Genomic DNA, 22681 nt, shown 5'->3' on the forward strand with positions numbered 1-22681 from the left:
AACAGTGCTTCTTGACTTTTTATACAGCAAAAAGGAAAAAAAACAACAAAAAACCAAGTTAATTTTCTTTTTGTTTACCCTGAACAGCTCGACATCAACATAAATCTCCGGGCACCACCAAGCAGTTCCACTGGAAGATCCTTCACTATGGTTTTGTCCTCGGCATCCCACCCTTGCGCCTCCGTAGGCACACTGCCCGCCTGTCCAACTGTCTGTCTGAGGTGTCCTCAAGTCCGGATGACACCATTGCAGGAGGGGTGCTTGGGCAGGCAGGGTTCATCGGGCAGCAGGTCATGTGCAAAGACCGAGTCGTCCCCGGAGGAGCAGGTGCTGTGGGTGTCCTGGCCCGCTGGCGAGTACTGCTCGAAGGGCACAGAGAGGTCTAGGTACTCCTGCCAGGATGACAGATCATAGAATCACCAGGTTGGAAGAGACCCACCACTCTTATCAAATACTGAACCATGCCCCTCAATGCCTCGTACACCTGTCCCTTAAACACCTCCAGGGAAGGTGACTCAACCACCTCCCTGGGCAGCCTGTTCCAGTGCCCAATGATCCTTCCCGTGAAAAATTTTTTCCTAATGTTCAGCCTAAACCTCCCCTGACGGAGCTTGAGGCCATTCCCTCTTGTCCTGTCCCCTGTCACTTGGGAGAGGAGGCCACCACCCTCCTCTCTACAACCTCCTTTCAGGTAGTTGTAGAGAGCAATGAGGTCTCCCCTCAGCCTCCTCTTCTCCAGGCTAAACACCCCCAGCTCTCTCAGCCGCTCCTCATAAGGCCTGTTCTCCAGCCCCTTCACCAGCTTTGTTGCTCTTCTCTGGACTCGTTCCAGAGCCTCAACATCCTTCTTGTGGTGAGGGGCCCAGAAATGAACACAGGATTCGAGGAGCGGTCTCACCAGTGCCGAGTACAGAGGGAGAATAACCTCCCTGGACCAGTGGTCATACGGTTTCTGATACAAGCCAAGATGCCATTGGCCTTCTTGGCCACCTTGGGCCACTGCTGGCTCATGTTCAGTCGCTGTCAACCAACACCCCCAGGTCTTTCTCCTCCAGGCAGCTTTCTAGACAGACTTCTCCCAGTCTGTAGCACTGCACAGGGTTGTTGTGCCCCAAGTGCAGGACCCGGTATTTGGCCTTGTTAAACCTCATGTAAACCTCATGTAAACCTCTCAGCCCAGCGCTCCAGCCTGTCCATCAATGCCGGGTGCTCCCCGCTGGGGACCAAGTGACCCCTCCCCGTGCCCACCCCACCACACTCACGTCAGTGGACGTCACGGTGAGGACCCTGTCCAGGTCTTCCACCAGCTGCTTGAAGGTGGGCCGCTGCGAGGGGACGGCGTGCCAGCATTCCCGCATGATCATGTACCTGTGTGAGAGGAGAGGGGATTGTTACCCAGGGTGGGGCTAAGCAGTAACCACCTGTCTGCCCACCCCCTTCAAATTGCCTGAGAGAACAGCTATGGCAGCACAACTTCAGCCACGGTGGCCTTGGTGCACAGCCAGCTTGGAGGAGGAGGGTTCTGTGGAGCCACGCTCCTTGTTAATGATCAGCTCACGCATGTCCCTGCTCTTTAAGCGGGAGGAGCAATCATTCAAAAAATAACACACCAGAGTTTCACCCCCAACCGGCACCCAATAAATGAGGGTACGCGCGTTGTGTCACCCAGCTGAGCCAAAACGCATTGGGGAGGGTGAACCTACCCGCCGCCGGCCCCACAATTGCACAGCAGGGATGTCCCACCAGCCTGAACCACTGCCTGGAGTGGCATTTGGCCGCAGAGGGAAGGGGGAGTGCACTCACAAATCATGGGTGCAGTTTGCGGGTTTGTCCATCCGATGGCCTTCCTTCAAGAGTTTAAAGAGTTCCTCAACAGGAATTCCTGGATACGGAGACCCTCCCAAAGTGAAGATCTCCCATAGTAGCACTCCAAAAGACCAGCTGGAAACCAAAGAAAGATCTTTAAAATTCAATGAGGTTTTTTTCCACCCCTACATATCCCCTCCCTACCCCACTCAGCTTTATTTCTGTGCAGCCATGCATAGCTAACAAAGTCATCAATAGCATGACTAATTGCCTAGGCCATTTTTACTAGTTACTTGGAGATCTCTGCTGATCCAACTCAATAGCAAAGAAATCCCAGGCACCAAGTCTGAAATTGAAATGAGCATTTAATCAGATAGGTGACAGCCCATCTATTACCCCCAGCTCTTTGTTAGGTCTTCCACCAGCTCCACTGAATGGAACAAATCAAATTATTCATGCACAGCTTCACTGAATTGCAGGCTTGGAACCACAGGCCACTAATTGTGCAAGCTGATACCAAAACTTGCTTGTTGCAACACTCATCTCACTGGCCAAGCTGGGAGAAAAATACCTCAACAAAAATCAGCAGAGCACTAATGTTACACACTTCAGTCCTGCAGCTGTGCTCTGGTTAAAAGTCCTCTTTTTTCAGAAATATCTTTTGCCTTCTTCATTTTCTTTTTAAAAACAGGGATTATCTGTCCCTGTTTCGCTTTCACGCACGCTCGCTCTCCCGTTCTTTAGCTTTGATTTATCTGTCATGCCTGCTGCAGCATTACCAAAGCATGGAAACTATGATTTAAGATCAATAAAAGCCAAAGTATGTGAAAAATACAGAAATAGAAAAGATTCATTTGTCCAATTGCAAGTGGCAAGCCTTGGGGAGCAGGCAGGCTGGCTGCTGAATTACTGTAAAAATGCCATTATCAACTAAATATTGAAATAAAAAAGCCAGTGTGCATCTTGAGATACTGAAGCCCTTGCAAAGCTTAGGCGTGATACAGATTTTTGCTTAAGGAAGACTCTACTGTTTGCCTACCATGCAGAGGCACTAAAACAGACAAGACAGGATTAAGAAAAATAAAGGCAAATAAATGAAGCAGCAAAATTAATCCAAGAATATATTTGTTGAATATTCTTTGATCGACTCTCCTAACAGCAGACAGAATATTTCAAGATCATCCCACATACTCAACTGAAGCATAACTGTCTGGGGTACAGCGTGGAGGAAGCCAAGGGTATTTTTTTTTATGTGTGGAGGTTTTTTTTGACTGCAGGACAAACCACCTCATCTATAAACTGGACAAGAAATATCCGTGCCTGCCTTACAATAATTTTTCAGCAGCTCACTAGAGATCCTCGGATGAAAGCAGCCAGATAATGGCAAAATAAAACCACATGTGCAAAGCTGCAGCTTGGAATCAACTCATTTGCTTCATCCCCAGGCACCCCACAGCAGTGAATGAGCCCTGCTCCTGCTTAGCAGGGCATCTGACTTTAAGATACTCTAGATGTCAATTTCCCTGTAATTTTATTTTTTTAAAAAAATTGCAAGTGTGCTTACACATCGCTCTGGTGAGTATAGACCCGGTCAAACAAGGCTTCTGGAGCCATCCATTTCACAGGCAGCCGACCCTGTAATTAGGAAGACAATGGGAACATCCCATCAGCATATTCCCCCAGCCACAACGGCACCATCTGAATCTTCTTTTCTAATCCAGTTTGAAACATTTTCATTAACAACCACATCTGCCTTCCTGGTCACTGGGCAAAGCAGCAGTGGCCACATATAAACAGATTAGAGCATTTGATCCCTGGATCTTCGCTGACAATCTCTGCAGCAAAGGCTCTCTGTAAAGGACTGTATTTCACTGCCAAGGCAGGTTTAACATATCAGAGCATCTAAATCTTTGCATGGGAAATCTTTGCATCTAAATCTTTGCTCATAAATGAATCTAACAAATCTAGCTCTGCAGCAGAGCATGGGACACCACTTTGCATCTTTTTGGTTGGATGAAGCAATTTCAACTCCTGTTCGAAGGCTGCTTAGACTGAACTTCAAGGGAAACTTCCAAGAGTGAAGGCAAGGGTCTGATCTTTTAAGAATCAAATCCTGATCCTGCTGGAGGCTAAAGGAGGAAGCCTGATCCCAAATCTCCAGGGGAGCATCTTACATCAGGGTAATAAACATGGGCTGTCACATATGAGAAATATGAGACGATTAAGACTAGATCAATAATAATTCTTTGGGGCTTTGCTGGGCCCCTGGAGGAAATCAGAAAGCACTGTTTCGTGTTTGAGGCATAATCTGGCTATGGGAGGGCTTTGTCCTCTTCTGACCTGCTGTCTAACTGGTGGAGACAACTAGAGATGGGACATAGACAAGATGTACAAATAAGATTATGCTCTCAGCTGTCCAATACAGCTCAGATGGGAAATTAATCTCATGTGGAATTAAATTCCCAAGAATTTTTATTCATTTATGATTAATTTATGATTAAGAAATCCTGGCAATTAAGAAAGATTTCTGATGGGATATTGGAAACAATCAGTATAGGCATGGTGGGCTTCACAGGGCTGCCTGGACTTTTAGACCCCTTACAGTTGCCAGGCCCTCAGGTTCTGCAATACCCTCAACCTCTTCCACTGCCATCTCCGCACTTTGTTGTAGTTGTGGTTTTTGCTCAGAACTCAATGCCTGCTGAAGGGCTCTGAACTAAGACACAGGTCTTCTCTCCAGCCCCTCATTTGTAAATTCACCTCTACAGAAAATATAAATGACTTGGGGGACTCATCTTCTCACCCTTGGCAGTGTAGTGTAAGAGCTCAATTGTGAAAAAGAGAGAGCAATGCATGAAAGCCAAGTAGCTCCAGTTATACAAAAAGTGACACTCGTCTGTCAAGGGCTCTGCTGGGAAAGGAGTTGGCTCCTTGGGACCTTTATGAACAGTACTGGAGCAGACAGGAAAGGGCTCCACTCTCCTTTGGTAAAAAACTTGTTTTCTCTTAGTCTAAAGCCTCCTGGCCAGAGCTGAGACCTCACAACCAGCTGCTAGCAGCAGCAGTATCTGTCAGGAAGAAAACAGACAGACCGTAGACTCCTGGGAACTGCTTATGTATCAGGTGGGGCTACTGGCAGACTTCTTCCTCCTAAGCCCCTCCAGAAAGGGAGATGTGGAACACGGGCCACTTGCTGCAGGGATGGCCGAATTCCCAGCCAGGAGGAGAACTGCACGTGCTTGGCAGCTCTGTACTTACATTGGTGGTTTTCTTATAATAGTCGATGTTGTGAACGTCTCTAGCGAGGCCAAAATCAGCTATTTTCATCACATTGTCTTCAGTGACTAACACGTTCCTGGCTGCCAAGTCGCGATGAATGCACTGTGAAAGGTGAGCAAGTCAATAAATAAGAGCTTGTTAGCTGCTCGCGCCTGGACCCAACAGCACTGTGTAGTTTATGAGCTGCCACTTCATTGACTCCCAAGCTCATAAAGCTGTGGGCACTGCTTAACTTCTCGCTTTCTGTGTCACTGCCCCATCATGCATGCTCGGTGGGAGCCACCTCTTAGCAACACCTAATTGGCAGCCTCAGTGCTGACACAGCCACGCGTCTTTTCTCTCCAAACGGGATGCACAGATGAGAAAGCCAACCCTCCTCTTCTGTGGGTGCCTACTGGGACGTGAAGCTCCTTTCTGCCCTGCTTCCTCCAGGAAGAGGAGTCCAAGGTTGATGTTTGAAGGAAAATAATCCTCAAATTAAGACATTCCAAATACATCCAAAAGACATCACAGTTGTTAGCTGAAGAAGAAGTTAAATTAGCCTGCATTGTGCGGGGAGGGGGTTTACTACTGAACTACAGTCATAGGATCAACACATGTGACATCTGAAGCTGAACTTGTTCTTGTTGTACTGCTCCCAGCCCATAACAGGAGGTCACATCGACTGGCCCACAGCTTCCTGAACCCAAGCCTGATTCTCCACTTGCTGATGCGAGGGTAAATCAGGACGGACTAATGCCAGGGTAAATCAGGACAGACTAATGCCACGGTATGATGTAAGCAAATGCAGCAGCCAACACAGCGTCAGCAAAGTGCTCCCCAGGGAGCATCCTGGGCAGGTCCACCACCAGCTCTACTCCCATCGAGCCTACACGTGCTGGTGACAGCCACAAACACGTGAGCTACACCCAGGATCTCAGCTTCCTCATGGGTGCTCTGCATCTTTAGTGATCTCAGGAGGGAGATGGGAGTGACAGGGGTGCATGCAGCTCCTGACTGTTGACTAAAAGTAATGTCTCCCACAGGGGAAGCTCACAATTTGTTGTGATGTTCACCCTGACCACCACTGCACGAATCTCAGGATCGCACATCCGAAAGCAAACTATTTCCATAAATGATAGTTTGAATTGGTGGTGAGTGCCAAGGTTTGGGTTGCTTGTGCTTTTGTACATGTTTTGGGGATGCTGAAAGGCCTGCAGGTGACAGTGAGGGCTGTACAGCTGTGGGGCTCATGGATGCAGATGGTGTTCAAGAACTCCTGCATAGGACTGACGCTTTCTGCCAAACCCCATAATTCTTCATACTGAAAAATCTGGTCTCCAGAGGGAGAAGCCTGTAGCACTTTGCTTGAGTTGTCCTATATATACACACATAGGATGTTCCATGCCTTTGAATACACAGGTTTGACCAACAGTTCTACCAAATGAGGTTTCTCAACTCACTTTTTGAGATGCCAAGTATTCCATGCCACGGGCCACCTGGTAGGCACAGGAAACGAGGTCTTTAAATGTCAGCTGCTCCTCGGGTAGCTTGCAGGTGTCAAAGGAATAGTCCATGCCAGGTGGGCGACGTGCCCTGAGGTATTCTCGCAAGTTCCCCTTTGATGCATATTCCACCAACACATAGAGCGGTCCTGCAAGCAGAAGCACCATAAGCATCCAGTGGAGGAAAAGCACACGCTGTGCAGAGGCTAGAGGTTGACCACCAGAATCTCATCTGGGACACTCTGGGCAGCCAGTGAGTAATTACATAGAAGAGACAGTCAAACCTGAGCCTCTCACAGCCCTACAAGCTTCAGGCTGCTTTGCTACGTACCATCCTGTGTGCAGGCACCAAGGAGATTAATAATGTTCTTGTGCTTCCCAATCATTTTCATCATTTCCATCTCAGACACCAGATCAGAAAGGTCCTTGTCTGTGGCATCATCTGGAGAAAGGAAGAGAGGAAAGAAAAAACAATGTTAGGAAGAAAATAAGTGTTTTGGGAAGTAGTTAATATAATTGTGCAGCCATGTGGGGCTTTGATGGAAAAACAGTATTAAAATATCACAGCATTTGGTGCTATTTTACTTTAGGAAGAAGACTCAAAAAAATCCCAAAATCTACTACCACAAAATCAAGATACAATATCAGCTAAATGGAGGTAAATGTTCACAGAGAAATCAATGTCTTTCATCTTCTGTTTCATCCTTATAAATATTAAAGACAAGAAGTCATTTTTTGTACCTTAGATTATTTTCCTTTTTTCATTATTTCCCTCTCTTGTCTCCAGGGGCAAAGAATTAAGGATGGTGGAAGGTCAGAGCTGGGAGAGGGGCTACAGGAAGGAATGCATTTTTTTGCTTGGAAAGCTGCAATTTTTCCACAAAACTAGAAAAATTAGAAAAGTAGAAAACATTCTACAGAAGTAGAAAAATGGGGGAAATCCTCCCCAAATGAATGCTCTGGTTTGGAAAGATGGAAACATTCCTGATTCCAGAAACAACTTTAGAATGCATTGAAGGAAATGTAAACAAAAATAATCCTTTTCTGATAAGAAATATTCCTTTTTTTAAAGATATGAACTTATGTAACCTTAAACCCGCCTGCTCACTGTTGGAGAACCTGCCCTGCTGTCCCTCCCCTGAACTCCTTAGGGTAATTTCATCTGTGCGTTGTCATTGGTTATTGTGCATGGGGGAAGGATGGGAAACAGACCCACCTGAAGGTGCCAAGTGAATCCCCCATTTTGCCCTCTCTTTAACTTCTCAGGATTTTGGGATCAAGTTCCTTCAATGAAGATACTCCTCAAGAACAGGTTTGTCAATGGAATTTCTGGAAACTCCACCTGCACTTGCTACATTTTTTTGCTAAAACAGGCAGTGCTGGTTATGGGAGGAGTGAAGAGCGTATTCACCCACAGAGCTGGCTAGAAGTGAAGGTGGTTCCCCTTATTCTCAGAGATGCTATTACCCCTAGGCAGAGAACTGGGTTAATTCCCAGTCCCTCTTCCTGATGGGATCTGCACTTCTACATGCTCTCCAAGGAGACAGCCCTCACCTTCAGGCTATGTGGGTGAAGGGGAAGAAAGATTGTTCTTGCTGCTTTTTGTAGTATCTGCTAGTATAAATGATTTAAAAGAGAGGCAAAGAGAGACAAAGAGAGGACATCCCAGCGCTATATGCTGTGCAATATGGTGTTCTGCCCTCCATGGACTGTGCATACCTTTTAACATCTTCACAGCAACCGTGATGGCCTTGTTTGGCTTGTCTTTATCAATTCCAATTGCTTCTGCCATCACTACTTGGCCAAAACACCCCTCACCGAGTGGCTTCCCCAAGGTCAGGCTGGAGGGAGGAACAAGCAGGCATGTTAGCGTGTACCAAGGTGGTGATGCTACCAGCAGGCACAGGGACCCTGACCCGTGGGTTTGACTGACCGAGAGCGTGCCAATTCCCACTTGGGATCAGGAGGCAGTTCCAGCTCAGAGACGTTGGCTAGCATCGGCCCATCACTGGAGGAGAGACGTGTGATCCGGACTAGGGGTGTGTTGGAATTCATGGAAGAGTTGGATTCCAATGACACCTGCTTGGGTAGAGCAAATGAAGTGTTATTGCCAACTGTATTCCCGGGAAGAGCAGTGCCTGAGATGGATCACTCAGGGGGTTAGAGTTATCTTTGTCCACTGACGCCTTTCTGGTAATTTCTGAATGGGAAATTCCCCCTGCCCTCCATCTCTCCCCGCAACCTTGCAGAAAGGCACTGATCTAGCACCTGTGGTCAGGTTTTTAGCTGGCAGAAAGGAGGGACACGTCAACCAGTGCCCACCAGTAGGCAGGAGGTATAATCCATTCATTTGCTCTGTGTGCACCTCCATAGCATGTACAGGCTATGGAGTGACTTCTGCTGTTCTGGTACTATAAATGCCCACAAGGAGCGTGCAGCCAAAGCCATGAAATCTGTATTCTTCACTATGTGGTTTTACATATTGCTTCTTGCTCCTGCACCTCTCCAATTACATGTGGCAGAGCATCACCCAACTGCGTGGAGAATAACCTCCAAGAGAATTGGTTCAAGTGACCAGTGGCCTCTGTGAAAGCAGGACAAAGCACAATTAAACGTGCTCTTCTCCCCAAATCCACCTTTCACCAGGGAGCCTGGACTAAATTATTCCTCTGCAAGATGTGTTTTCTGTGGCATCCATGGCTGCACTGCCAGCCCCTCTTGGACAAGGGTGACAGAAACACAGCTGGTTGGGAGCTGCTTATGAACCACTCAGCTGCCACCAGCTACTGCTCAACTGAAACAGAAACAAATGAATAAATGGGAGTTAAACTCCTAGACTGCAGCCAACTTATGTCCCTCTTAGATGATGTTTTCCTGGTAGAACTTCTCACCTAGAGAGAAAATTTCAAGGTGGGGGGGGGTGGAAAGAGGGATGATCATAGCGGGGAATAGGAATCTTGTATCTACTTTCTGTTACCTGTCTCTTGAGTGGAAATTTGGAGACTTTCTGTACAGTGGGGGTGTTCATGGCTTTTTTGTTTGGCATTCTCATCCTGCAGAAAACCACAGTGACCACCACCAGGAAGACGAGAACAAAGCCAATGCCGTAACTGAGAATGCCAGCGTACACTGAGCCTGAATCATCCATTTCCATGAGCTCCTCTGCTGCAGGGTAACAAGAGATGGCAGTCAGGACGGGCTGGGCAGCTGCCTGCACACGACTACACACATGCAGCACAGAGAACGTGGGGAAGACTTGCTCATCTATGTCAATTTGCTGAGCAACTTCAATGGGGGGACTCTGCTAGGCCAGTGGTTTTCCACTTGTGGCTGTAGCTGAAACCTTAGTTCAGTTTGCCTTTTTGGGGGTAACTTTGCTGCCCTTTGATGCATCTCTGGGCTTTCCAAGACCCTTCAGCACACAGTTTGAAAACCACTGCTCTAGGCTGAAAGCATTTTCATGTGACTGTGCTGTCCCTCTGACCCAGATCTTGCTTTCCCCGCACATCCATACCACATAGTTGGAAGCCTCGGATGTGCAAAGGCTGCAGGACTAGGTTTGCTGTATTTTGCCAATTCAGCTTCTCCAGCAAGGACTTCCACCAGACCAGTGCCTGCCCTGAGGGACCAAGGGGCTTGAAGGTCACCAAGGGGTAAGACACCACACAGGGAAAAGCCTCACAAAAGCAATCTGCATAATTATTTCATGAAAACTTTGTTCTGTTGAGAAGTGGCTGGAAGGTCTGGCCCAGAGAGGTGGCTGAGGCAGGAGGGCAATGGCATAAGCCCATCAGCAGTGCCTATCTTCTAGCAAGACTTTTTTGGGACCAGCAAAGCTAAGCTGTGATTTTCCCCTTGTTCCTTTCAGGACAAGCACACAGATCAGAGGAAGGAGCCATGGTGGGACTTGTTTTCTGTCCCCGCAAAGGTGTGCTGGCATCAGAGGAACAGCCAGCAGTGGGAAACATTATACTGAAGTCATGCCTGTGGTGTTAGCTCTAACAGCTCGTGTACATCACTGCTGCCCCAAAGCAGCATCTTCAGCAAGCAGCAGGAGCTTTCCTCTGGCAGCAGCAGGTTCTGTGTCAGGTGCCTGTGTCCAGGGGCACATGGGGAAAGGGCAGCTGGTGACACTGTGGGCTGTACTAGCCCGTGTGCCAGCTGTGCAAGGTCTGATCCTGCCAAGCAGCCATCTCCTCCTGCAAGGACGGAATACCAGATCTCCTGGGATCAGGCACTACAGTCGCTGCCACAGCTCTGCAGTTTTGGGTCATACTGCCTTGTCCTCTGCTCCAGGTCTCTCCTCCCTTAGCACAGGCAGGGCTTGAAAAGCAAAGGTTCCCCAGAGAGCCTGTATCCTGCACCTTCCCTGTGGGCAGCGCTTCAGAGCCTGCTGCTGCACAGACGGCTCTCCTTCACCGCATCTGACTTCAGTATGAAGTTCCACTTCAGGTATTTTGATGGGTTTTCTCCTGCTTATTCTTTCCTTAAATCAGAGGTGTGAGTTCATACATTGTAAAAACAGGGTAACAGTTGGATGAGGCAGTATCAAGAGAGTCTCAAAATAACAGACACATTAGTTTTCAAACCGAAGGAAATTATTTCTGATCCAGTGGATGGCAGAAGCAGAAACAGATCAGAACGGCTATTATAGAGCTGGCAAATGAACAGAGAAAGACCAGCAGATCCCACTGGCAGCAGAGTCAGGCATGGAGGAGACCATCTTGAGCTCAAATAAAAGCGACTACATCTCAATCGCCTGTACAGATAAAGTCAAGATTAGAAATGCCAACGTTTCCAGTTCCTAAACACATTCTGAGATGGATGTGCTGTGAGATGGGCCCAAATGTGGTCTATGACGGGGTGAGCCAAACTACAGTGCATAGGATTTTGGGTGCCCTTTCAGTAATTGTCTATTGAGCACCTCCAGCTCTGTTTCTGCTCTCTCTGGAAGGTACAGCACCCATAAGATTCAGTATGAATATTGCTGGTACTTTTCTGGACCATGCTCAAGCCTGCTCTGTGTTTGGAGGCAGATTCTGCAGGTGAAGGGACAGCTCATTCCCCAGATTTAGAGAGCAGACCCCTCTGTTGCATATTCAGTGCTGGCTTCATTGTCAATGAGAGCTTTGCACATGAAAGTACCACAAAATTGAGGTCACTCTGGCCTCGGGTTTCAAGTCCACTGCAGCCTCCATCAATCGCAGCTGCAGCAAGCAGCATGCAATGCCCCTGGGAGCAAGGACTCCTGAGTTCTCTCAACAAGTGACTCTCCTTGACCTTCTGTTTGAGATCACTATTTTGGCCTGTTCATCCCTGAAGCAGAAATAATGCTACAGGCAAGAAAGGGTGTACACCCACCAACCACTTACGCATCTAGTTTTAGATTAAGATATGAGGTTAGACAGAACAGTTCTTTCACAGTCCATGTCTAATTTAGGTGACCTGGATCATCAGACAGGGAGGTTTCCTTCTCCTACCAGCAGTGTTAGAAGACAAATCTCCTCATTTTGGCACTTAAAGACAGTCTCCTAACAAAGAGGCTGTAAACACCTCCTTGTTATATAGATCAAAAAAAAGATACTGGGCAATTTGTATCACTACTGCAATAACAGCTTAAATCTTGAGATGCACTGTAAAAAGTGTCAGCTGTGAATACGCAACAGAGGTCTTCTACCATGCCCATTTGCCATTGGCAGAGCAAACTCCAGAAAACAGCCCTTCCTGGATAACAACCCCTCTTCCAAACAAGGGGTAGTCTATGGGAACTTGGCATTTCTAAAGCAAAACGTCAAGGCACCCTAGAGAGGAAAGGAGAGGCCAGCACAGAAGGAAATACCTGGTAGCACCGTCAGCCAAGCAGAGTGATGTGAGAACCCAATAGAATTCCCTGCGAGACAAGTATATTCCCCAGCATCCTCAAAAGTAACATTTCGCAAGTACAGAATCTCTAGCTCCTTATCCGTTGTGTTAACACCTGCCGTCTACAGGGAAAAAAAACACACACATATAGAAAGAAGGAAAACAGAGAATAAGCCACATTCCCAGCAAGTGTGAGGACACCACAGGCAATTTCAAAAGCAGAAAGGTGGGTTGGTTTTATTTTTTTCCAACGGCCCATCCTCCACATTTATTTATTCATTCCTTTATGCAACCTGCAGTCAAAAGCAAAAAAAAGTTCCCTTCACCAGGTTCTTACTCTGTCCCACTAAAAGAGCATGCAAGCAAAAGCATCCAAATGAAAAATTGTGCCCACAATATGACTGACTTTAGGTTAGTAGGATGAGTAACGGTCGGGGGGAAAGAAAAGTGGGAGGAGAGGAGAGGAGAGGGAAGACAGAAGGAAGGATAAAGGTAGGGAGATGTAGTGGGGAAAGATTCAAGTGCTGATCAGAGGAACACACAAACATTGTGATTCATTAGTGCACCAAAAAACCCCAGAATTTTATAATTTTTTAGAATTTTTCAGAGTGAGCACCTCAAAGCCATATATTCATTACACAGCCCTCGATGCTGTAATATAACTCTGGCCAATTACAAGAAGGTACCTAGAAGGAACTTTCCTGCAGTGGCACTGAACAACACAGCAGCCAAACCCTGCAGGCTTGAGACAAATCCCAGAGCCCATGAGGCTGCTGCTGCTCTCTGGTTAATATGTTTACTTGCATGAGCCAATGTTGGTATTTATTTCTCCATTACTTCTCCTAGGGACAGAAATCTGAGCACTGATTACATCAGTTTTAGGGGTGAAAAACTTGAAATAGCTTAGTTTTCCAAAGCCTTGAATGTCACAGGTCATTAACATGCAATTCTGTTATCAGCACTCAATTGCGAAGAAGGGAAAGGAAGAATATTGTGAAGAGTTGATAGTAAAATTTGACAGTCATTTTATTGTGGGAATTTTTCCATGGCAATTGCTGTATGGGCGTTACATTCTTGTAAAAAAAAAATTAGCAAGGAAATAAGATAAAGCCATTCAGCGCCAGTTGACAGGTTATAATACAAAATGAATAGTAATTTTAATCACTAGCTTCTAAAAAATGTTATAGCTCATTCTTGCAGTTGCCAGGACCTTGGGACAGAGTCTGTAGTTTACCTGGTTTTGGTTTGCGAATGTGGAGCCAAAATGGTTTTTCGGCTATGCCTACGAAATTGTTGGCTCTACACAGATATTCTCCTTCATCTTGTTCTGTCACATTGAACAGATTTAGGTTAGCATCGGCTTCAGCGTTTTTACTGATCCAAGACTGCAGGAATAGACAGAAACCTGAACTTCAGTAAACCAAACAATACCTCCATCACACCTATATTAGCTAGGATTGACTGTTCACAGCTACTTTCTTTTTAGCTGTGGCAACATCCCTGGCTCACTCTGTGGTGAGACACCTAACCTAGGACCTGGGTGAAGAAGAAAAGTTGCATTGGGCCCCGAAACCATGTGCAAGTGAATTCCCTTCCCTCTGTCAGCGGCACACACGTTACTTCTTTCTTAAAACAGGGCAAGTTCCCACTTCTCCATCTGACAGCAGTCAAAGGCCCTACAGTTTCTTAATAACTCTGCAGACAGGAGCACCAGAGAATGGGCTTAAGCAGAGATTTGTGTTTGCAACCCAGCTCAGCAAATACTGTTTCAATTATCAGATTCCAAAATAGAATTTGGAAACAAAATATAAGCAGTGGCGGTCTGAAAATCGCTGCTGACTTTGCCTTTCAGAAATTAGCTGTAATTTTTTCCACTGCTTATAGGAGCCTCTTCTTTACTAAATAAAGTGGTGCACATAAATCAAACAAACTTCAGACTGTTAAGTAGGGTTTTATTTCTCTTCTTCCACGCTGCCACAACAGCACATCAGTTTCTTCCCTAAACAGTTGGTTTTATTTTGGTTGAAAATGCACAACTGTTTTGAGTGGCTTCAGAAGTTGCCTAGGGAAAGTCTAGGAAAAATATCAGCTTCGGTTCTGGAAGTGAAAATAAAACAATTGGTCTTCTCAGAGTTTGTTCTTATGCTCTTCAGTCCAGCCTCAATGGCTTCGATTTCAAGGCCTGATCCTGCCAATATCCCACCACATCCCATTAAAATGAACCAGACCTGATAGGTTATTAGGAACTAAACCCAGCAGTGGCATCAGAGGAGCCCCAGCGTCCGTGCCTGGTGACAAACACCACCGGTTCTGACCAGATTTCATCTCTAAGGCTTATGTGCTGGCAAGTTTGTCTTCCTTGACTGGTGGGAAAATGTGCCTGCCTGCTGTTGCTCCCTTGTTTGTAATTAAACCGGGCATGTTTCAATGCAGAACGTATAATTTAGTCTTTGACAATGCTTGGGCACAGTGCTGCCAGCCCCACTCCTTAACTGGAATGCATGTAGTGCTCTTCTGCAAAGAAAAAGGGGTTTTCTTTGATCACAAATTAGCCCAGGCTTTCAGAAACTGATGCAGGTGATGGCTTGGCTTTGTCAGGCTGTTTAAAAACTGAGTTGAAAGTACGGCATTCAGTTTATCCATCTGGACCGGGGTGGATTTTGCCCATATAGATCCGAGGGAAAAAATTCATGTGCTGGGCACCTCTCTGTCCCCGTCGCTCCAATGGGGTTTGGGATACTCCATATACACAAACTGCTGCGTAGCAGCTCCTACACTCCGCAAAATCTTCTGAAAGCAGGAGGGAAGGGCAGGCTGATAAAAAAAGCCTTATCCCCCTGCAGGTACCACAGCACTGGGCTGGAATAAGCCTTTTCTAAAGCAGCTGTGGACAGGGAAGGGCTGTTAAGAGCACATTGCTACAGCAGCACGGCCAGGATGCTGGGTCAAAGAAACAGCACTGCATGGCATGAGGGGAACGAGTCCATAAAATCAATGGACTGGTCCCAAGATGACAGCGAGATCATCTCAGCAGATCTTTATTTTCAAAAAACAAGCACACACACAAGAAAAAAAAAAAATAAATCCCTGCAAAGCTGGGCCTGATACAGCTCCACAGAGGCCCAGTACGGGTGCACAAAAGATGCATCCCAAAATGGAAATGATCTGTGCCCCAGCGCCGATGCCGGCCTTAATACAATTCAAAGCATTCCTTATTAACCAGAAGTAGTAAATAGGCGTGTGCTGGTCCTATTCAGCAAAAAAATAAAACCAAACAAAACTTGTGCTTTCAAACGCCTGCCTGTGCTCCCCTTCGAGGAATGTGGAGCCTTTGCTGTCCACAGAAGAGAAGGTATTTGGCAATTCTAATTACCTAGCCACCCCGGTGCCGCTCCAACTTAATTTTAAAACACTATTTATATGGACTATTTATATGTTCTTTGCCACAGCAAAATGGGAGCTTGTGCTTGTGACACAAGGCACTGTTCGCAGCGGCTTTGCAAACTTCCAAAAGGTAGCACTTTATCCCACAGGGACCACACACAGAGCTTGGAGACTATACTAGATGGCATGTGACACAGCCAGCTATTCACAGCTTGGTACTGGGCTGTGAAACCAGGGGGAAATTAAAATATGCATAATTCAAACACATTTGGAGAGACAGAGAAAAAATAAAGTTTTATCAAATAGCGAGAAGCGCGCATTGCCAATCCTGAAGAACTGTCTCCAGCCATTTCTTCCAACCAATCTGTTATTTCAATCTGTGTAATTATTTCCAGGGTCTCTGGCTTTTATTATCATGTATGTAGCTGAGCTACAGTTTTGTAGATGCTGTCTGATAAATGGCTTTTTTTTAAAAAAACTTCATACAAAGAAAAGATGGGTGTACGCAGTAGGATGTGCATGAGGAATGTCCATGTACAGGACAACCTCAGCTTGGAACTGCAGGAACCAAATCTGTTTTCAGCTACAGCTTCAGGGCCAGAAATACTCCATTTGGCCCTATGTATTTTAATAAACATCAACAAAGGATGCCTTTAATCATTAAAAGAAAAAAAAAAAGGATTTTAGAAGTCCAATGTGCTTTTCACTCTCTATTCTCTACCTTTTATAATTGCATCAGTTCAGGGGAAAACCACACTCCCTGGCTTTGTTTTGTCTGTAATCTTAAAGTTCCCTTCCAGAAAGCATTTCAGCAAAGTAAGTGTTACTAAGTGAGTTTTTGCTCAATAAAAAAACAGCTTTCCTGAGCATGGATAATAGTAATGCTCACAAGTGTTAGTGGCTGCAACAAGACTATCTTGCCTTTCAGGTGTTGGTAGTTCAGCATTATTTAGTACGTGCATGCTGCAGTGTGTTTACTTGGAGAAGAAAAGAATGTGTTTTAATTGGGAGCCTTTTATTTTAATAAGCCCCAAAACCACCTCTGTTGAAGCTGTAAAAAAATGGTTATTTTTTACAACTTTAGGTCAAATGCAATCTGATAGCTTCTCTATTACGCTGCAGTTCTCACAGTTGCCTCAGCTCTTACAACTATTTTGCTTATCTGTGCCACTACAGTAGTTGTGTTATCTCTGGCAAACGCAAGAGTCTGCAGCATTGACTTGAGGACATTTTTGCTGTACCCCCTCCAAATGGCAGAGTACTCCACTTCGCGGGCTGAAAGCAAAGAACAATTCCAACAGCTGTCCCTGGCTTATTCTCATGATTTTTTTCTTATAGACACAAAAGCATTACAGCAAATGAGACCTCGAGCTCCCAAAAATCTTATTTAAATAATGATTACCCATCTAGGAACTGTGGCATTGAACACATTCTGTTGGGAGTTTCTGGTTCACATTGCATCGCTAGTCTAGAGCTTACTTATAAACATGTAAATAAAGTTTATGGCTTCCATTGAGGGTGAGCACTTTTACTCAGTCCCGACCTCTCTTGCCGTGAGTATGGCAGTGGATTTCTTTGAGATGCAACCCCACAATACAGCTGATGTCTCTGTAACACAAAGACCCAGATCAAGGCAGAGGAAGGACTGCCCTGAGGGTGAGAAGAAGGAGCGTGTACCAACCTTCAGCACAGTGACATAGGGCGTCCCATCGGGTCCATATTTGCTGCCGTTGACTTCCACATGTTTCAGCCACTGGATGTGAGGCTGGGCATCACTGTAGACTTTGCAGTGAAACTCAACATTGCTCCCTACCACCACAGTCTGGTTGGCAGGGAGCCCTGCTTGTAAGATGGGTCGGTGGGGCGACCTTTCTGAAAAATAGAAATGAGAGGGAAATCCTAATCTACCGGTCCTTCCTCCAGCAAGGATTCTCCTCTGAACCCTTCACCTCCTAGCTTGTCAACAGAAAGGGTGGAGACTGGGACTGCCCCCCTGGGTGTCCTGGCCACCACTCTACCCTGTGCTTCTCAAGCCAAACCGGGAAAACCCACCTGGGAATAGGGGAGGCATCTCAGTCCTGCAGTTCCTGGTCTCTGTAGACCAGCTAAGTAATTTATTGATTAAAGATCTAAGGCTGAATTGTTGGCCAAAAGGAAGCTTATTGTTGGTTTTAGAAGATGCGTGATCCAGCCCTTTGGGAAAGAAACCAAACTCCTGCTTCCCATATCCCGTCACACGCCTGCTCAACATCATCACAGATCAGTTCAACAGTGAAATCTCACCTAATACATCAAGTTGGTATGTGTGCCTAATATTGCCGTATTTGTTCTCCACAACACAAGTGTAGTTTCCTCGATCTGACGGCACAACACTCTCCATCACCAAACTCCACTGCTGGTGTCGTAACTAGAAGGAAAAACCAAACCATCAAGCTTGTGGTCAAGTACCATCACCACCAGACCACTCAAATCAGTGAACAATCAGTGAACTTCTACACACTTAGCCAGCGTGAATGGACCCCAGAGCAGGCCTGAACATCACAAGGACCCATTTCAAGGGTCATTAAAGACTTAATGTGAAAAGGAATCAAGACCCATGCCGGGAACAGTGCAACACAATGCAAAATGCCGAGACTGCAACAAGGACTTGTATATGCTTCCACAACAAAACCACTAATGAAACGAGCTGACAGCTGAGTTTCAGAAGGCATCAGCCAAGATAACTCCAATCCAACGGTCCCCTCTCCAGATCATTCTGGTCCAGAGACTCTGTCAGTTCAATATATTTTACTCTCATTTGCACAGCTTTACCAACTGGTAAATATAACCAATGAGGTGACTATAAACAATAAAAATCATACTTTTTTACCCCATCTTATAACACATTTTAAAAGATCTGTGCTACAGAAGCAACAGGGCATCAATCTGTCTGAATAGAAATATGTGCGCCCAACTGAGTTAATTCCCTGTAAAAACATGCCCAGCCTCAAGTCTGGTCCCTAGAACACTTGGTCAGCCCTTCTCTTTTGGCATCCAGTTTTATACTCGTTGGTTTTCTGGATATGCTCATATCCACAGCTGTTTGTTGTTCAGTAGCAGAAGAGAAAGCATAGCCCACCTCTCCAGTCTGACCACTGCCCTGTGCTCCTCGCTACCGCATTTGTTTCTAATGAGTATAAAGGAAATAATGGATATGGAAAGCAAATCTTGAATCAATACAAAAAGTAACCAATACTAACAAAGATGGCTTCAGGATGCATAGTGCATGAAAGCTCTCCAAATATCTGTGTATTAATTTGACGCCTTCTGCTGCCCAGAGCAGAACATTTAACTTTATTAAACATTTTGAAGGTAACTCCAAGGACACAGAAGCAGGAGATTACAATAATGCTGCACTACAGAATGTCAAGGGCTGACAGAAAAAACATGGGCATAATTGCTCCTGGAGGTTTCTTGCTGCAGCAGGTGAACTCAAATATGAAGTCATTTAACCTCTTCTGCTACAAATAAATTGCATCCACATGCTTTAAAAGGACAAGTCACAATTAAAGCCAGAATTTTGTAAAGAGAAGGGTTAAAGTCATAGGACTAGACAACTTAGTTGCAAGGTAAGCAACCAAAAGCCATTCTAATGAAGTCCCTTGTTTTGTAGATCTCTGCGTCCCTGGGAACAGCACTGCTGAGCACCCCACTTTTCAAAGACCACTGAATATAGCAATTATTTTCATTTCAGGTTATAGATAATAGGAAGTTATGGCCAGTCTACACACAAATCTCAGTTGTTGCAGATGTCTGGTCAGGTCTGGCTGTCCATTCAGAACAGCAGAGATGGAGATCAATGCAGAACCAACACTAGCCCTTTCGTAAAGCAACATCTCACTTGGCTCATCTCTTAACAGCACAGCAATTATAGGGTAGGAGGAGCTCTGAGAAGAGAGAAACTGGACCCCGAGTTCACAGCTGAACATACCAGACTGTCAAGAAAGTTTCAATGCAAATTTGTGCCTGCTCCGTGGTTCATTTACATACTGGCTTGTCTTATAGTTGTGTCTAAAGACTTCTTTTAATCCACTTTTCAGCATTGCAAAACATTTGCCTCTGGAACCCCTAGAAGCTACTCCAAGGAAATGGGACTCCAGATACATGGATGACTTCCTAGTCTGACCTGTATTATAAAACCAGTCCCCAGTTTGGTGTTTTACTTAGGATGCACTTTCAAAGACACTTTTAAGACACTTCTAAAGTTAGAACTTCATCAGGTTTATGATGGGGACTTTGGACTCTGAACAGAGAGGAGAACCTGGGGGGAACAGGCTCATGGGGCAGAACTTGTTTGGAAACTCTTATAGAAGCAGCAAGGTATTTTTTGTTAGAATGAGACTGGCGCCTAGATTTAAAGGATAATAAAAAGGGACATGGCCAAGTTAGGATAGTTGCCGTACTCGACAAAATACTAGAAACGTGAAGTGACTTAGTGCAGGCATTAATCAAGGGGGTGAGATACTGGAAATCCCTCTGACTTATTCAGTGTTGTCATTCTTGGCTCCTTGTGAAACAAACATTTGCAGACACACTTGGAACCTCAGTCAGTGTTTGCCAGACTGGTATGCAAGTCAGCGGGCTGGGGAAGGGATAATCCTCCATCTCCCCTCCCCCTCAATCTTCCCTTCTAGGGTCATTTAACACACACAAGCTTACGATATTAGAGATTCCAACAAGGATTTAACCATTAATGCTCTTCGGGAAATTTCATATGATAAGTCATATGAACTTTTTTTCTTTCCCAGTAACTATAACAAGACGAGGTTAGGCTGGACTCCATGTTTTCAACACTCTCCCTTCTCTCTTGCAGACTTTACACTGGGCAATCACATGGGATCAAAATGCCGTTTGCAAGAGGGAGAACTGGAAGAGTGGTCAGCTTTCATCTGCTGACCAGACCTTTCACAATCAGCATTTAAACTCTTCCACACGCTGAAAACAAATGAGAACATTCCTCGCTCAAGGATTTCTGGGTTAAGACCAGATCTCGAAATGAAGTAAGCCAATAAAACTTTGCCAGATCTGGATCTTGTCCATTCTTTTCAAGCTGCCTAATCCTGTTATGAAGCTAAGTTGTAACAGGGAATTTAAATCTTAAAATACATGAGATACCAATCAGGTTTTCAGTCTTTTTTTCTGGTTCAAATCTCAGCCGATATCTTTCAGTATATTTATACTGGATGAGATTTACATTAGGCCACTTACATCTAACAGCCACAAAGGAGCAAAGGCAAGCAAATAAGGGAAGGAAAATTACAGAGAAAGATGTCTTTATATCAAGGGACAAAGAACTACACCTAGACAGATAGAGAGCTTAAACCAATCTTGCTGTAATTGGCCTGACATTGCCTTCAATAGCTCTTTAAGCATCGGCTTGTTGCTGGAAGGTTCCCCTAGGGAAACAAAGCACAGCAATGCCAAAGACTGACTATCCTGTTGGATGAAATGTGTCAATTTTAACTCACAGAAAGATTAAAACCACTGGGAAGTGGGTTGGGGGATTGCTTTCAGTTTTAGATTGCATTCTGCAAGCATAATTTAGTGCAGCAAATGTCACATAGTTTTGTACAACGCCGTTGGAACAGCACACAAGCCTGAAAACACTTCATGATGATCCTTACAGCCTGCCAGTTAGTAAAAGATGCTTGTGCTTTGTGAATGTTACCTGCTGAAAGACTATTTACGCACAAGAGTTGTTAACCTCACTTCTTTTCCTTCCTTAACTTTTCAGAAGATCTAAACCTGAGCATGTCCTCAGCCTCCTAGAGCAGGGACAGGGCTGAGGAAGGAGCTTCAAAGGCTTCAGTGAAGCAACCATAAAAGGCTCGTTCAGTACCAGGTCTGAGCTAAAACGAAAGAAACAGCCCAAAACTGTGGGCAGGGAAGACTGTTTTGAATCCATTTCTGGAGCCCAGCACACTTTGCATGCCCCTTCCAAAACGCTACAGATGCGGTGGGCATCATTACAGAGCCACTCAGCAAACTGATGAAGGTGCCTTCCTAAAAATTGCCTTCCCTGTGTAGCAGCAGTGCAAAGATACGCTAGGGCTGGCAGAGAACAGGCCAATTGCTGCTCAGGAGTCCTTCCTGCTACACTGATTTTGTTACAATCAGCTGCTGCTGGTTTTATTCCCCTCAAGTAAAACCAGAAAGGACTCTGACCGTGACATCAAAGAGTCTAAGAAACAGCAACAACAAAATCAGGGAAGAGCTGATTTTCCTTTTAAAATCCTGCCAAAATTCATCACGTATAGTAGCACGGAAACTTCTGGCTAATTAAATCATTTGAGTGCAGTGTGTTTTTGTGACCCTTAGCTCTATCTGTAAACACAATCCAGAGCATTTTCAGGAACATCTCATGGTAGAAAGGAAGAAGGGAGAAGAAGCAGCCAAGGAGCAGATGCTATTACTCAGGCTACAAGGGAATCCAACACTTGACCGAGGGTCAATGATTTACACCACAAGAATGTTAATGACCACCAGCATGACGACGGTCCAGCTCTTTGGTGAGGTCCTTCCTACACCTTCAAAGGATGCCAAGTTGGTTTTCCTTGAAAGCTGGGAGGAGCTATGGTTTGGTCTGACTTGTCTCAAAGCACTGGGCTGATCTTCAGAAATTAGTAAGGAAGTTTCTGCTCCTCCATTCTCATCACTGTTCATAACGCAGCTATAAACCCAGCCTCATTTCTACCAGGTTCCCAAATGACCACTATATACAAACTCAGAGAATTGGCCCTCAAACCCAAGGAACAGCAGCCCTTTTAACACTTCGACGCTGAGCAATTGCTAAGGCTGCCAGAGACACCCCTATTCCCACACTGTTG

General features: G+C 45.5%; 1 protein-coding gene across 1 annotated transcript in view; it reads right to left on the bottom strand.

Moving 5' to 3' along the window:
* Nucleotides 1-227: 227 nt before the first annotated feature.
* The window catches only part of FGFR3 (fibroblast growth factor receptor 3), a 44143-nt gene continuing 21689 nt past the window's right edge, over nt 228-22681 (bottom strand). Inside the window, exons 5-17 of the mRNA XM_069856581.1 lie at nt 18099-18222; nt 17497-17687; nt 12409-12553; nt 9547-9734; nt 8503-8648; nt 8289-8410; nt 6901-7011; nt 6528-6718; nt 5065-5187; nt 3371-3441; nt 1804-1941; nt 1263-1368; nt 228-392 (exon numbers count right to left, since the gene is read on the bottom strand). Coding sequence (XP_069712682.1) covers nt 228-392; nt 1263-1368; nt 1804-1941; nt 3371-3441; nt 5065-5187; nt 6528-6718; nt 6901-7011; nt 8289-8410; nt 8503-8648; nt 9547-9734; nt 12409-12553; nt 17497-17687; nt 18099-18222 — 1821 coding nt within the window. The remainder of the gene's footprint in view (nt 393-1262; nt 1369-1803; nt 1942-3370; nt 3442-5064; nt 5188-6527; nt 6719-6900; nt 7012-8288; nt 8411-8502; nt 8649-9546; nt 9735-12408; nt 12554-17496; nt 17688-18098; nt 18223-22681) is intronic.

Source organism: Phaenicophaeus curvirostris, chromosome 4 (assembly GCF_032191515.1).
Source record: "Phaenicophaeus curvirostris isolate KB17595 chromosome 4, BPBGC_Pcur_1.0, whole genome shotgun sequence".
Taxonomy (NCBI): Eukaryota; Metazoa; Chordata; class Aves; order Cuculiformes; family Cuculidae; genus Phaenicophaeus; species Phaenicophaeus curvirostris.